Source organism: Chiloscyllium plagiosum, chromosome 33 (genome assembly GCF_004010195.1).
Source record: "Chiloscyllium plagiosum isolate BGI_BamShark_2017 chromosome 33, ASM401019v2, whole genome shotgun sequence".
NCBI lineage: Eukaryota > Metazoa > Chordata > Chondrichthyes > Orectolobiformes > Hemiscylliidae > Chiloscyllium > Chiloscyllium plagiosum.
The window spans coordinates 34,966,159-34,982,808 of NC_057742.1; the positions used below are offsets into that span (position 1 = coordinate 34,966,159).

Sequence of the window (16,650 nt, forward strand, 5' to 3'; positions counted from 1 at the left end):
CCCTCCTCTAGCTTATCTCTCCACGCTTCAGGCTCACTGCCTTTATTCCTGATGAAGGACTTTTGCCCGAAACGTCGATTTCGAAGCTCCTTGGATGCTGCCGGAACTGCTATGCTCTTCCAGCACCACTAATCCAGAATTTGTGTCAGGGTGTCAACTGTAGTTTCTAGCTTGTCGCCTTGGCCTGCATTGCTTAGCATAACAAAGGGTGGTGTTTTTTTACACGTTGAGGTATTGAAGAGCTGATTAAAATCTTTGCTCAGCTGCAAGAGTGTTCATCTCTAAACAACTTAGTCACAAGGTAAAGATAAATGGGCTTCTGTGATCAGTTAAATATTCTTTAATTCTGCCTATATTCATCTTCAGTTCAACAAAAACTTATTTATTGGGTACAATTTAGATGAAGTGATGATTGAAGAATTATTATCCAAGATGAGTAAAAATGAAATGCCCTGAAAAGATTTATACATGGCAGTAGCAGATTCAGATACCATGTATCAGGGCCCAGTGGAGATCAGCATTTGTAAAGATTCAATAAATGGGCTTCCAGCTTGTTTAAAAGTGAAATAGCAAATCTGATAGGATTATAGAGTGAGAAGCAGAATTAACATTTGCATTGAATGTGACTTTTCTTCTTCATTGAAGACCTAGCTTCAGTTCAGAAGAAGCCTTATTTGACTTGAAACTTTGATCCTGTATCTCTGGTCACAGATGCTGCCAGAGCTCCTACATTTTTCCAGCACTTTGTTGTTAGTCCAGCTTTCTTGTGTTGTCAAGTTTTAGCAGATAAAGGCCATATTTTGTCATTGCTGTCTGAGTCGTCTGATACTTTGGTTCTAGAGATTGAAGCATCTTTTGTCGACCTCCATACATTTTGTGATGGGAAGAAGACCAAGTAAATGAGGGTTGTCAAGGTGCTGTCTTTTGGTTGATTCATCAAACTAAGGCCCCATGTTCCCCTGCCGATCAATGTTAAAAGCACCATGTTGATATTTAGAAGACCCTGTTTTCTGGGCAGTGTCACTGAAACCAGCTGCCAAATCATTATTACTGTTTATGGAATCATGCCGTTCACAAATTGACAACCCAGTTGCAAAACTCATACTTTGAAAATGCTCCATTGGCTGTGAAGGACTTCTAAGTATCCTGAGGTTTTGAAAGGAAGTGCAAATCTGTTTTGTTTTCTTTCCTTCCCTATGCCTACATTTTACAGTGCCCCATGTTTGTTTCTCAGTTCCTCTCTCGTTATTCCAGATTCTTCAAATTTTATATGTAAAACTGGAAGTAAAAAATCAGCTAAACTTTCTGTTCATGATCACTCATTTTAACACTGGAAAGATTGAATCAGGATCTCTGGTCCTATTCACTGTAGTTTTGGCTATGAAACACACTATAGTAGAATGGTCTGTCAGATTTCATCAGTTAAACTACCAACTGTTTTCTGAGAAAGTGTTGCACAATAAGACATAGGGAGTCAATTTGGAGGGAGAAAATTAAACTTGATGCTTTATGCAACAGAGTATACGATCTTTCTCAGTTGTTGGGTGACTAGGTGAGAGAAGTTTCCAAGATTTAAGAAGATTGTAGGTTGTAGGTTTACTCTGGATGTAGGTTTACTCAGAGCTGGAAGGTTCCAATGAAATTGAGTTGCCAATACTTCAAACTAATTAACACCAGTTAGCCAAAAACAAATGTATAATAATTCTTTCAAAATTTTTGTTCATGCTTTCATCGAGAGAAACTTTGTCAGCGCCTTTATATAGGAATAGCCTGCTGTCAAATTAGCATTAATTACTCAAGTACCTGGCATATTTCTTGTCAGCTGATACATTTTTCAGTACCTTGGCAAATTGTCAATATTAGTCAGCCATGGCATTCGAAGTGTTGAAGTGGCAGTTGTTTTTAGTGTCGAGTTTCGATATAATCTTTATAAATTGATTAATTAGCAGCGCTCTGCATTCTCCTGTTAACCATTGAACTAACATGGAGAGTTTTTTTAGTAGCTCTCCTTCCACGCACAACAGTTAGAAGAAATTCTGTTGCATTACTATGCTTACCAGATTACTGTCATGGTGCATCAATTAACCTAGATGCAGTGGCATTGTTAGTGTCTGAGTAATATTTGTCTTGCCATAATCCCAAGTAATTACCCCAAAACATCTTGTAGAGTAAAACTGACCTGTGCAGCTCCACAATAGCCCACGTTTCTCGTTGAGCCCCTGCTAAATTAAACCTTGGGATAAGTATTGTAAAATGCTGGGAATGTAAACTGGTTCCACCTTCAGTCCTATTCTAATATTGCTGACAACCTAGGTTTTGGAAGAGACTCTGTGAAATGATTAGTATTATGGATCAAATATGCTGCTGCTAACTCAAAGCTGCACCATTCAACTTGCTTTAACTTATTAGGAGTGCACTAAGAAAAACTTGCATCTGCAAGAAGCTTTTCGTGACCCAGGATGAAGCCCGAAAATGTTTCAGTCCATTAAATACCTCTGAATTGCAGTTACGGTTGTAATGTGGTAGTCAGTTTGTGTGCAGCAAAGATCCCCCACACACAATAAGTAAGGTGGGAGCAGGAGTAAGCTAATTCAGCTCCTCAAGCCTGCTCCACCATTCAAGATTATGGTTGATTTATCTCTGTGCTAAATTCTTGTTTTGTGCTAACTCATCAAACCCTCAGCTCTCAAATATTTCAAAAACAAATCTACCACCCATTAGAATACTTTCATTGGTTTAGCCTCCACAACTGTCAAGGATTGAGAATTTCAGACATTCACTATCCTCTGGAAAATAAAACTTCCTTTTCATCTCAGTTTTAAATGATTGTCCCTTATTCTGTAACTGTTTCCTAGTTTGAGATTCTGTCACGTGTGGAAACATCTTCATCTTCTTAACATATACACTGTGAAGTCAGAATTCTGTATGTTTCAATAAGATCACCACTCATTCTTCTGAACTAAAATGAATAAAGTCAAAGCCTGTTTTACCATTCTTATAAATCAACCCCTTCAGCCCAGTGAATCTGCACGCAATGCTAATATATTCTTTCTTAAATGAGGACTAAAACTGTACACTGCGCTCCAGGTGCAGCTTCACTAACACCCTGTACATTTATAGCAAGACTTGCTTATTTTCAAACTCTGGCCCTTAGCAATAAAGACCAAAGTTCTATTTACCTTTTTAATTTCTTTCTGCACCTGTGTGCTAATGTTTTGATTTCATGCAAAAGAAACCCCAAATCCCTCTGTGCTTCACTTTTAGAGTTTGTCCGTTTTATCTAGTAGTTCATCTTTTGATTCTTCTGACCTAAAAGCAAGACCTCACACTTTTCCAATTTAAACTCTACCTGCCAAGACTTTTTCCCCTTTCCTCAACCTATATATGTCCTCTTGCACATTCCTTATGTCCTTAGTACAGCATATCCCTACCTATTTTTATATTGTCAGCAAATTTGGGTGTACAACCATGTAATCTGGAGGATCTGCTTCTAGTGATTTTGATTAATCTTAACCACAACAATATGGAGATCTCCCTTGCTGGCCTAGTGATCCATGATCTGCGTTATGATTCAGTATCTATTTATTTAGCTTAATTGGTTCTTTTTTTGTCCCCCCAAGCCATTGCAGTTGCATACAGGTACCTAACTTGGTTCACATAGACCGCCCCTAGGCATGATGGAGGCTACTCTTTCACTCGCTGTCCGTTTTCCCTTCTCTAATTGGTCATCTCCATTAATGAAGTACAAGTAACTGTTGAGAAAACAAGATTGTTTCTCTACCAATGGTTGTGCAGCCTTCATGCAAGAAAAATGATATAAAATACACTTGGATCAGTGCTGTGCCTTTCTAAGATTTGGATAACTTTTCCATTCTTGAAAATGGTTATTGTCAGCACCTTTAACATATGTTTAAAATTGACAGCAGAAAACAAAAGCCACCAATCCCACTCAGCAGCACATATACACCCAAACTCTCACACATCTAATACAACTTTCCCATGCTTTGTTTCTTTGGCATCACAACTAATCTTAAACGTGTACTAAGATTCTGGGCTTAGTTTATATTTCTATTTGACATGCTAACTTGAGAACAGGTAATTTAATAGCTGGTAAGCATAAAATTTTAAGCTATATCATAAAGAGAAGTGAGGTGCAATGTAGCTGCAGCCAGCTACAGTGGAGTCAAGGAAAATGTGGACATGCAGCAATTGTAGAAGCAGAGAGAGCTCAGGTTTGTGAGATATGAAAATCAAAAAGAACTTCAAAATCAAGGCATGCTATCTCCCAGTTAAGCAGTACATTAGTGAGTACAAGATGGCCAGTGCTAACAATGAAAACTAGACCAATGTGTTGAATAGCTCCAAGAATTGAAAGCATTGGGAAAGCAAAGAATTAGTCTATTCTGTTTGAAGGAATTTTTATGATTTTAGTACAGTGGCCACATATGCCCAATTGGTGAGTTTTAAACTTGAGAGATATCTTAGACTGGCAATTAATACTACATGAATGTGCAGTGCAGTTTCAGGAAAGCTGAATGTTCAAGTGACTAGTTTTCATTGCTGGTCTTTAAGAAATTAATTGGTGATACAGCAAGCACATAAAGCAACCTTCTAGAATTGAAAGTTTAATCAAGCTTCTGTTGTTATTAATGAAAGTTAGAAATTAAATTTAATTGGGAAAGTCCACTGAAACGTTTCTGGGGAAGGTAGGATGGGGATTCAGCACGAGTTTTATGTACGATTCAGTTCTGAATTTAAGACCAGTTCTGCTTAAAGTATCATATGCATTCAAAATTCAATTAATATGTTGTCCTCATTATTCTGCAAACCATAAATTTGTGTATCTCAGTTTTTCAAACCTTTCCTACCAGTGAAAACGTATTGCTGTTGAGCTCCTCCATCACTTGGATTTATTGTTGAAAACCATGATCAATTTCAAATTGTACATTGTGGTGCCATAATTGCCAATGTGGGATTGACTGTTTCACGGTGTATCGTTTAGTTGCAGTCTGTCAACATGCCTTAGCTGGGAGTTAAGCATTATTACATCTTTGAACTTCACTCATCGCCCAATCCTCCTTCATACACACTTTCCCTATATACAAAAGGGATCAGATTGCCACTTAGTGCTTAGTAATGGCTTGTGCCTGACACTAATTTGGCAGGACTGGTCTGATTTTGTTTCTTGTTCATCTCTGTGTAAAATTAGCTAGTATGACTGCAGTCGTGACTCTTATTGTGGCTAGATAGTCGTCCAGGGTTTATCCATTGTCAAGGGTTTCTGAACCTTAATTGCAGTGACTTGAAGGGGCCAGGATATTGCGGACAAGATAGAATAAAACCACTGCTGTGCTCTTCCCATAAGCCAAGATGCCCCTTTTTATTAATGGATTAAAAGCTCTGCCTTGGATAGAGTTGAACCATTTCAACCATTGTGGTCAAGTAGAGATTTTCTAACTACCAACAGTCTGGCTACAGTGATACTGTTTTAATATATGGATTAGTTTGACAATAAAATACCTTTCACAAACTAAGAATATAGATAAATTCCTTTCACCTTAAGGTGTTTTTTTTATCAACCTGTTCAAAAATGTTAGGATGCAATTCCAGAACAAGTGGGACTTGAACCCAGGCCTTCACAAGAACCCTGCTCCTAATATGTACATTTATATAAACAACTATCACAATTCACTAAACATCAGATAGCGTACTCAGCACACTGCAACATGAATAAATGCACAGAGGTAAAAACTCATGTATAAGCTGCCAGTTTGTTTCCAGTATTCGATTTGCTAAATTTGTCTAATATATACGTTGAAACACGCTAGAAAGTTCTTGTGTCAGATTTCCCCATAAGTAAGAATGTATTAGACCATAAGACATAGGAGCAGAAATTAGGCCATTCAGCCCTTAAAGTCTGCTGATAAGATTCTCAACCCCATTCTTCTGCTTTGTTCCTGTAACCCTTGAACCCCTTGATAATCAAGAGCCTATTTATCTCTGTCTTAAATAGTCTGAATGACCTGGCCTCCATATCCTTCTATGGCAATGAATTCCACAAATTCACCACTCTCTGGCTGAAGAAGTTTCTCCTTATCTCCGTTTTCAAAGATCTTCCCTTTGTGGCTGTGCCCTTGGGTCCTAGTCTGTCCTACCAATAGAAACATCTTCCCAACATCTACTCTGTCCAGGCCATTCAGTATTCTGTATGTTTCAATTAGATCCCCCCCCCTTATCCTTCTAAATCCATCCAGTATAGACCCAGAGTCCTCAAATGATCCTCCTATGTTCAGCTTTTCAATCCTGGGACCATTCTTGTTAACCTTCTCTTGACACTCTCCAAGGCCAGAGCTGAAACTTTATTGCTGGAACAGCACAGCAGGTCAGGCAGCATCCAGGGAACAGGAGATTCGACGTTTCGGGCACAGGCCCTTCTTCAGGAATGAGCAGAGAGTGTTCAGCAGGAGAAGATAAAAGGTAGGGAGGAGGGACTTGGAGGAGGGGAGTTGGAACCTATCACATTTCCAACTCCCCTCCTCCAAGTCCCTCCTCCCTACCTTTTATCTTCTCCTGCTGAACACTCTCTGCTCATTCCTGAAGAAGGGCCTGTGCCCGAAACGTCGAATCTCCTGTTCCCTGGATGCTGCCTGACCTGCTGTGCTGTTCCAGCAATAAAGTTTCAACTTTGATCTCCAGCATCTGCAGACCTCACTTTCTCCCAAGGCCAGAGCACCCTTCTTGAGATATGGAGGCCAGAACTATGCACAGTACTCCAAATGTGGTCTGACCAGAGCCTTATGGTGCTTCAGAAGTACATCCCTGCTTTTATATTCAAGTTCCTTCAAAATAAGTTCCATCACTGCATTTGCCTTCCTAACTAAACTAGAATCCGAGAGAGTGCTGGAGGACTGGAAAATCACTAACATGAAAGCCTTGTTCAAAGAAGGAGTAATGCAAAAGAAGGAAAATTACAGACCGATTAGCCTGACCTTGGTTCTGGGTAAGATCCTGGAATCCGTTGTGAGGAATAAGACTTGTGAATACTTGGAAATGTATGGTAAAATAGGGCAAAGTTAGCATGTTTACTTGGAGAGAATGCTGGACTAGAAGTCCCAAATCTATTTCACTGAAGACTTCTGAATTTTCTCCCCATTTAGAAAATAGTCCATGCCTCTATTCTTCCTATCAAAGTGCATTACTTTTCACTTTCCCACTTTGTACTCCTTTGACCACTCTCCTCCCCTTTCCAAATCCTTTTCCAGCCTCCCCAACTCCTCAATGCTACTTGTCCCTCTACATATCTTTGTATCATCAGCAAACTTAGCCAGAATGCCCTAAGTTCCTTCATCTAGATTGTTACAGTATATAGTGAAAGGTTATGGTCCCAACATTGAGCTTTGTGGAACACCACTTATCACCGACTGTCATCCTGAGAAGGACCCTTTTATCACCACTGTCTGCTTTCTGCCAGGCAGCCAAGCTTTGACCCACGCTAGCACTTGCCTCTGACACCATGGGCCCTAACTTTACTCAGTAGCCTCCCGTGCAGCACCTTGTCAAAGGACTTCTTGAAGTCCAAATAGGTAACATCTATTGGCTCTCCTTGGTCTAACCTGCTTGTTTCTTCCCTAAAGAATTCTAGCAGATTTGTCAGGTATGATCTCCCCTTGATGAAACCATGCTGACTTTGCCCTATTTTACCATACATTTCTAAATATTCACAAGTCTCATCCTTCGCAATGGATACCAGGATCTTGCCCACGACTGACGTTAGGCTGATCAGTCTGTAACTTTCCTTCTTTTGCCTTACTCCCTTTATGAACAAGTGTGCCACGTTAGCCATTTTCCAGTCCTCTGGGACTCTCCCTGATTTGAGTAATTCCTCAAAGATCATCACTAATGCCTCCACTATGCCTTTAGCCATCTCCCTTAGATCTCTGGGGTGTAGTTCATCTGGTGCAGCTGATTTATCCACCGTCAGGCCATTCAGTTTTTCTAATACTATCCCTGAGTATGATGGCTACCACACTCTCCTCTGCTCTCTCACTGTCTTGAATTATCAGGATATTATTCAGGTCTTCCACCATGAAGAATCATAAATGTAACTGGAAAGTGATTGAATGAGGGCAGGACAAAATAGTCAAGATAGAATGGGGCAGGAACAGGCTGAAACAATGGGTCTGTTTGGCCTGTCCTGGTTGTGGATTTTTGAAAGAAGTTCAAAGTGGGCAATGCAAGGTTGGGGGACTAAAAAGTGGGAAACTGTGGAAGAACGATCTCCAAAGGAAATGACTGTTGTGGAAACCAAAGCTTGATGTTCAGTCTGAAATCAAAACCATAAGTTTTGGAGAAGCTCAGCAGGTCTGGCAATATAAACCAGAAAGTGCTTTCTCACACCTTCCTTCATCCGACTTGTTCAGTGTAACCTTCTAGTCTTTCCTTCTCCATGCATTGACTTAATTTCCCCTTAAATGCGTTTGTGCTCTTGACTCAGCTATTCCTTGTTATAGTCAGTTCCACATTCCAAACACTAAAGTATAAAATCACATGACACTAGGTTATAATCCAACAGATTTATTTGTAAGCCCCAGCTTTTGAGACCTGTTGGACTACAAACTGGTGTTGTGATTTTTAACTTTGTCCATTCCAGTCCAACACCGGCTCCTCCAAATCATGAGCAAAGTATGTTTTTCCTGAATTCCCCATTTGATTTTGCCAATGACTGTTCTTGTGACCACCGAGTCTGGTTTCCACTGTAAAAGGAAAATGCTTCTCTACATCTGATTAACCAAACAATTTTCAAGTATCTATATCCCCAGATCTCCATTCCTTGTAGTGTACGTGCCAAAATTTTCCAAGGCACATGTAGGCTAGAAGGATTCCTCTGCTGTTAGTTGATGAACGGTTTGTATTTTTGAGTTTATGGCACAGAAAACAGACCAAGCCACTAGTTTAGTTTGGTTTCAGTTCAGAAGAATCTTGGACTCCAGTTCAGAAGAATCAAGTTCGCAGTTCAGAATAACAGTTACCCTTGGGAATTTGTATATATGCATTAAAGTTGTCAGAACTGAAATGAGATTTAGGCCATCAAAATGGAAAGGGTGTTCAGGTCAGCGCAACTGGAAAGAAGTTATAAAATGGCTTCCATGGTTCAAGAAGGAGAACTGGAAAAAGTTGAGATCAGTGTGACATTTTTCTGGCCTTCTGTGTCAATAAAAGGTATTGCTAGCAAACAGTTTGCGACTTTGCTGTTTGTAAAGATCTTTCTTTACAAGATAATGAGAGCCATTGACAGCCAGAGACTATTTCCCAGAGCAGAAATGGCTAGCACGAGGGGTCATAGTTTTAAGCTGGTTGGAGGAAAGTATAGAGGGGATGTCAGAGGTGGGTTCTTTACATAGAAAGTTGAGATAGCATGGAATGCGTCGCCAGCAGCAGTTTTGGAAGCAGGGTCATTGGGGACATTTAAGAGACTGTTGGACATGCATATGGTCACAGAAATTTGAGGGTGCATACATGAGGATCAATGGTTGACACAACATCGTGGGCTGAAGGGCCTGTTCTGTGCTGTACTGTTCTCTGTTCTATGTTAACTTTTTTGTATAACAACTATGTTCTTATATTAAAGAACATTGGCAGCCTCGTGAATATCTTTAGTGACCATCATTACGATAACCACCTGGAAAACTTAAACTGTGATCTATCACACTAGTTTCACTCTGTGATCTGATGTCCTGTATTACCAAGTACTGGGATCATAACACTATATTCAAGTTCATTTGAAAGTTTGCCATTTGCAAGTCTTTCTCATTGCTGTTCTGTCTCTTTGTTGATTTTTTTTCCAGTTCATTTTGGTAACTTGCCACTGAAATGAGCTTGCTTCCAGTTTATTACTTTGATCATTTTGTTTCTATCAATCTTTTTATGAAACCTTATTGTCTTGTGATCATTGTTGACTAGGTAACATTAAGTATTGAACTCTCACTTATATTGATTAGTTTTCCTTTTATTAAATCCAACTGTTTTGAGTTATTTCACTTAATGCCTAAAAAGAAAGTTGTGTACACATTGTATAAACTCTACTTTCTCTAGACTTTTAGAATTGAATAGGCATTGTTGAATATCAATTTGCAATAAGGGAAATTAGTTATCTTACCTATTTCACTTGTGAAAATTGATACACCAACTAGTTTCTTATGGTCATTTGTCCTCCAATATGTCTTTGTCTTATAGGTTGTAAACACGTGAAAGGTATTCTGCTCTATGGCCCACCAGGATGTGGGAAAACCTTAATGGCCCGGCAAATTGGGAAAATGTTGAATGCTCGAGAACCCAAGGTTGTAAATGGCCCTGAAATCCTCAACAAATATGTGGGTGAATCTGAAGCAAACATTCGTAAACTCTTTGCAGATGCAGAGGAAGAGCAGAGGCGGGTTAGTATTCGGAGTCTTGGTGAATTGTAGTTCTTAATTTTGTGCAGAAATAATAACCTGGCATTTTAAAAAAGGGAGAACATTGCATTACTGTTTTCAGATGAAGTGAATTAAAGAGAGAATCAGTCAGCAGTGATGTTCAGCATTTTAGATGAGATTAGATTACATTACAGTGTGGAAACAGGTCCTTCGGCCCAACAAGTCCACACTAACCTGCCGAAACGCGACCCACCCATACCCCTACATTTACCCCTTACCTAACACTACGGGCAATTTAGCGTGGCTAATTCACCTGACGTGCACATCTTTGGACTGTGGGAGGAGACCGGAGCACCCGGAGGAAACCCACGCAGACACGGGGAGAACATGCAAACTCCACACAGTCAGTCGCCTGAGGCAGGAGTTGAACCCGGGTCTCTGGCACTGTGAGGCAGCAGTGCTAACCACTGTGCCACCGTGCCGCCCACTATGAACATTTCTTCATAGAGTACAGTTTCTTAGATAAAACAGATAATATTGTGGCCTAAGACCCCCCTCCATGTTTTGTAACAATGGCTAATTTAAATTTCTACTTAAATACAGGAAAGAGTTTTCATGTATAAGTAAAAGTTTATTAAGTATAACAATTTCAACTTAAGCTGGGTCAGAACTAAAACAGACTTCCCAATAAAATTGAACTTTTGAAAGTTGTGTTGACAATTTTATTTTTGTCATTATTGACATTCACAATACCAGGTAAAAACAATGACTGCAGATGCTGGAAACCAGATTCTGGATTAGTGGTGCTGGAAGAGCACAGCAGTTCAGGCAGCATCCAAGGAGCAGTAAAATCGACATTTCGGGCAAAAGCCCTTCATCAGGAATAAAGGCAGAGAGCCTGAAGGGTGGAGAGGTAAGCTAGAGGATGGTGGGAGTGGGCCCTGGGGTTGAAGTGTTCCGAGGCGGAAGATGAGGTGTTCTTCCTCCAGGCATCTGGTGGTGAAGGATGCCCAGGACCTCCATGTCCTCGGCAGAGTGGGAGGGGAAGCTGAAATGTTGGGCCACAGGGTGGTGTGGTTGATTGGTGTGGGCTTTTGCCCGAAACGTCGATTTTACTGCTCCTCTGATCCATTCACAATACCAGGCCTTGGTCTCGTCATGTTTGAAACTTGAAGTAATTTACATTTCATTTAAATATCGCACAACACCGGGTTATAGTCCAACAGGTTTATTTGAAACCACAAACTTTCGGGGCCCCAGCTCCTTCCTCAGGCTCCAAAAGCTTGATGTTTCAAATAAACCTGATGGACTATAACCCAGTGTCATGTGATTTTTGACTTTGTCCACACCATTCCAACATCAGCACCACCACATCTTAATTTACATTTAAGCCTCTGCTACTGGTGAGAGGAATGATGTGACATTTGGTTATTTTCAAGTGCTTGAGGGATTTTCTGGGGTAGGTTTTACAAACTCCTGGGAATTTAAACATCCCACGTGCAGTATTTCTTGGTACATAATAGATCCTTGAATCTTTGATAAGTGCTCTGCCATTCAAGTCTGTCATGTCAACTTCAGTCAAAATGGATTCTGAAGACTTTTTTGTTTTTAATTAGATTTGATTTAGTTGTATTTTGGTTACTATTTTGGACAATGGAGGATAAGTTTGATGCATCTGTGTTGGATGAGAGCTACTTTTTGAAAAGGTCAGCCCTTGTCTGAACCAGTGTCAAGGCAGATCGCCAGTGTGAGGACAGATTTCCAGAACAATATCCACACTGTGGGTTTTAACTTCATACCAGTCACCTTCTTCACATTTCATTCCAAAGGTTTACGTGGTTTGTCTTTTCACAGCTTGGGGCAAACAGCGGCCTACACATCATCATATTTGATGAAATAGATGCCATTTGCAAGCAGAGGGGGACCATGGCAGGCAGCACGGGTGTGCATGACACAGTTGTCAATCAGCTGCTTTCTAAAATAGATGGAGTGGAGCAACTGAATAACATCCTTGTTATAGGTAGGTGCTGCAAGTTGGCCTCTCTACCTTATAGCAGTGTGTGGGTATTTTCCATGATGGGAATGGAGTTGTGAAGCAGAAATTTTGTTTGTGGTTTCCTTACTCCATCTACTCGGGATCTGATAGAATCAACACTACTGAATTGCTAAATATGTTATTTCTTAGCAGTGTACTAGCAGTTTTGTCCTTTTCAGTACAGTTTCTTGAAAAATATTCAAGTACACTATGCTTGCTAATTTTATTGAAGAAGTTAAATTAATTGCCCAGTTAATTTTTTTTTTTGCCTCTGAATCTGTTTTTCGTTTTGTCATTTGACTACCATTGCAGGATTTTATCCGATGCCTTTTGAAAATGTTATGTACAGCATCAACTGCATTTGCCCACACAATATGGCAGCAACATCTAAAGAAAATACTTCCAAATTACTAGCTAAATCATGTAATGTTCCCCATACCCTTTGTAATTCTTGAAGTACTGGCTTTATTTTGATTTGATTTGATTTATTATGTCACATGTATTTTGTACAAAATAAAATGAAAAATGTTGTTTGGAATCATCACTCTGGTGGCATCTTAAAATGCAGAAAAATGAAACAAAGCATTGAATATAAAGGCAGAAGAATAAAGAAAGAAAGCAAAAGTGTTCAACTTTACAGTCCCTGTTCACTGCTCCACCATGGGCCTAGTGGCCAGGCTGGAGTCCCCTCTGGTACTGTTGGAACAAAAGTCTTCGCTCTTCAGGTTTTATCACCTCCAGTGACACCCTTGCCAATGCAGATGTTGCCAATGCTGCAACCCAAAATCAATTTTGGCACCGCCAAGCCTCAGGTTCACCTCAACCATTCAGCCATTGCTGATGCCACAGGGTCTCATACTGGGCCCAGACCTGGTGTCTCCATGAATCTGTCCTGGATGCAGCCTCCGCTGCAACAGCCATGACTCGGCGTTAGGACTGACATGGTCAATTTAGAAGACACCTGGAACATAAACTCTCTAACTCCAACACCGAGTCCGCACAGGGCCCGCTCACCGAGCGCCCCGAGAGTCCGCGCTGGGCCCGTCGCCAACCGTCCCGAGAGTCTGCACTGGCCCTGCTTGCCGACTGTCCGGAGTCTGTGCTGGGCTTGCTTGCCGACCGACCCAAGAATCCATGCTGGACTCACTTACCGATTGTCCCGAGAGTCCGTGCTGGGCCCACTTGCCGAGTGTCCCGAGAGTCTGCGCTGCACCTGCTCGCTGAGCGCCCCGGGTTCGCGCTGGGCCTGCGCGCCACTGCTGATGCTGTTGCTGCGACTGTGCTCTTCCAGAGGTAAATAAAATAAGAGACAAAAAAAGGAAAGAAATGAAATAAAAAGAAACAAAAAAGAAAAATGGATGGAGTCGATGTGCCCCGGATTCAGAAGCCCTACTTCACCGCCATCTTGAGCTTTACTTTCTCTGTGGTTCCCAGTTTGGTCATGTTTTCCTTAAGGTAGTAATATAAGCAAAATAGTTGGCATGTTTAGTTTTGCTGTTGTTATATTTGCAATGATTTTCTAACTCCGCTTTTAGTGAAATACATCTGTGGGTTCTTCAACATTATTTAAGATTCTCAAGTAGTTTTTAACGAAATAAAATCAGAAAGCACAGTCTGTTTCCCAATCGGTTTTAAATTACTGAAGTTGTATTTGTACTTAAGTATTTCAAGTTCTGTTTGAATGACACTGTAATGTTAGAGATCTCTGCATGATAGAGCCATTTAGGTTCTGTGCTGTACAACTGAAACTGTTAATGCAACCTGAAATTGTAGGTGCTTTAATATGGCATATTTTGCTTAAATTTATACAAGTCAGTTTTACCAGGTACCTTTTTACTGTCCCCAGGTTGAAATTCTGGAGCCCCCTCCTTAGTACTGGGGGTATGGGTACGCTTAATGAACTGCAGCAATTCAGAAAAATGACTCCTCATCCCCTTCTCAAGGACAGTTAGCAATGGGTAATGAATGCAGTCCTTGCCAGTGATGCTCACATTCCAAGAACAAACCAACACGTAAAACAAGCCAAATGGACATTAATGTCCAATTTATATTAAATTTATTTGCCAAAGGACAATGATCAGTACTGTACTCCATCTGCCAACAAGCTAGATTTCAGTGACTGAGTGGCTAGTATTAAGACTTTTTTTGGTTTTGTCTTCACGTTTGTATTGAAAGTGGCTTTAACTTAAGCCTTATTACAATTTTTAGGAATGACAAACCGACCAGACTTGATTGATGAAGCTCTCCTTCGACCTGGCCGATTGGAAGTTAAAATGGAAATTGGTAAGTTTCGTCCACTGGTGGATGCTTTTTAACCTCCTTGTTATAAATATGTCTCGATCATTCGCTCAGAGTCCAACAGTGGTTTTAGAGCAGAATTCTGAATAACATTTAAAATATAATTGAATTTCTTAGAATCATAAGACCGTAAAACATAGGAGCAGGAATTCGACCATTCAGCCCATTGAGTCTGCCCCGACATTCGATACGCTTCTCAACCCTATTTTCCTGCTTTCTCCCTGCAACCCTTGATCCCCTTGACAGTCAAGAACCTATCTATCTCCATCTTAAATATACTCAATGACCTGGTCTCCACAGCTTTCTGTGGCGGTGAATTCTATAGATTCACCACTCTCTGGCTGAGGAAGTTTCTCCTTATCTCCGTTCTAAAAGTCTTCCTTTTACTCTATGGCTATGCCCTCGCCTCCTAGTCTCTCCTTCCAATGGAAGCATCTTCCCAACATCGACTCTGTCCAGTCCATTCAGTATTCTGTAAGTTTCAGTTAGATCGCCCTCATCCTTCTCCACTCCATCCAAAATAGACCCAGACTCCTCAAATGATCTTCATATGTTAAGCTTTTCATTCCTGCACCATTGTGGGCGGCACGGTGGCACAGTGGTTAGCACTGCTGCCTCAACAGCGCCAGAGACCCGGGTTCAATTCCCGACTCAGGCGACTGACTGTGTGGAGTTTGCACATTCTCCCCGTGCCTGTGTGGGTTTCCTTCGGGTGCTCCGGTTTCCTCCCACAGTCCAAAGATGTGCAGGTCGGGTGAATTGGCCATGCTAAATTGCCCGTAGGTAATGTAATCTAATCTAATCTAATCATTCTCGTGAACCTTCTCTGGACATGCTCCAAAGCCAGAAAATCCTTCCTGAGATATGGGGCCAGTCAAAAACAACCACTTAACTATTCTAATTCCATTTTCCACTTCATCCATAACCCCTTATGCCATGGCATCACAAGTGCACGTCTAAATACTACTAAAATGTTATGAGGGTTTTTGCCTGTCCCATCCTCACAGGCAGTATCTTCTAGATTCCAAACACCCTCTGGGTGAAAAAGATTTTCCTTCCATCTTTAGAGCTTCTGCCCCTTACCTTAAATCTATGCCTCCAGTCATTTATCCTTTCATCAAGGGGAAAATTTTCTTTCTGTCTACCTTATCTAAGCCCCTCACAATTTTATACATCTCAATCATTCCCCCCCTCAATCTCCTCTGCTCGAAGGAAAATAACCCCAGCTTGCCGATTTCTCTTCTTAACTGAATCTCTCTCCAGGCCATGTAACATCCTGGTAAATCTCCTCTACACATTCTCCAGTATTCTCAGATCTCTCCTATAATGTGGATCTCGGTTCTACATACAATATTCTAGTTGTGGTCTAAGCAACATTTTACACAGTTCGAGCATAACATTTCTGCTCTTAGATTCTGTGTCTCCATTAATAAATGGAAGTATACCATATGTCTTTTGAATCACTTTATCCACCTGTCCTGATACCTTAAGGGACTGGTGCAAGTGCATACCAAGGTCCCAGTGATAGAACATAGAACATAGAAGAATACAGCGCAGTACAGGCCCTTCGGCCCTCGATGTTGCGCCGATCCAAGCCCACCTAACCTACATTAGCCCACTATCCTCCATATGCCTATCCAATGCCCGCTTAAATGCCCATAATGAGGGAGAGTCCACCACTGCTACTGGCAGGGCATTCCATGAACTCACGACTCGCTGAGTAAAGAACCTACCCCTAACATCTGTCCTATACCTACCCCCCCCTTAATTTAAAGCTATGCCCCCTTGTAATAGCTGACTCTATACGTGGAAAAAGATTCTCACTGTCAACCCTATCTAAACCCCTAATCATCTTGTACACCTCTATCAAGTCACCCCTAAACCTTCTTTTCTCCAATAAAAACA

At 40.9% G+C, this 16,650-nt stretch overlaps 1 protein-coding gene across 1 annotated transcript in view; it reads left to right on the forward strand.

Moving 5' to 3' along the window:
- Window positions 1–16,650, forward strand: part of LOC122540015 (vesicle-fusing ATPase) — a 278,045-nt gene that overhangs the window by 82,648 nt on the left and 178,747 nt on the right. Inside the window, exons 9-11 of the mRNA XM_043675302.1 lie at window positions 10,234–10,433; window positions 12,267–12,432; window positions 14,656–14,730. Coding sequence (XP_043531237.1) covers window positions 10,234–10,433; window positions 12,267–12,432; window positions 14,656–14,730 — 441 coding nt within the window. The remainder of the gene's footprint in view (window positions 1–10,233; window positions 10,434–12,266; window positions 12,433–14,655; window positions 14,731–16,650) is intronic.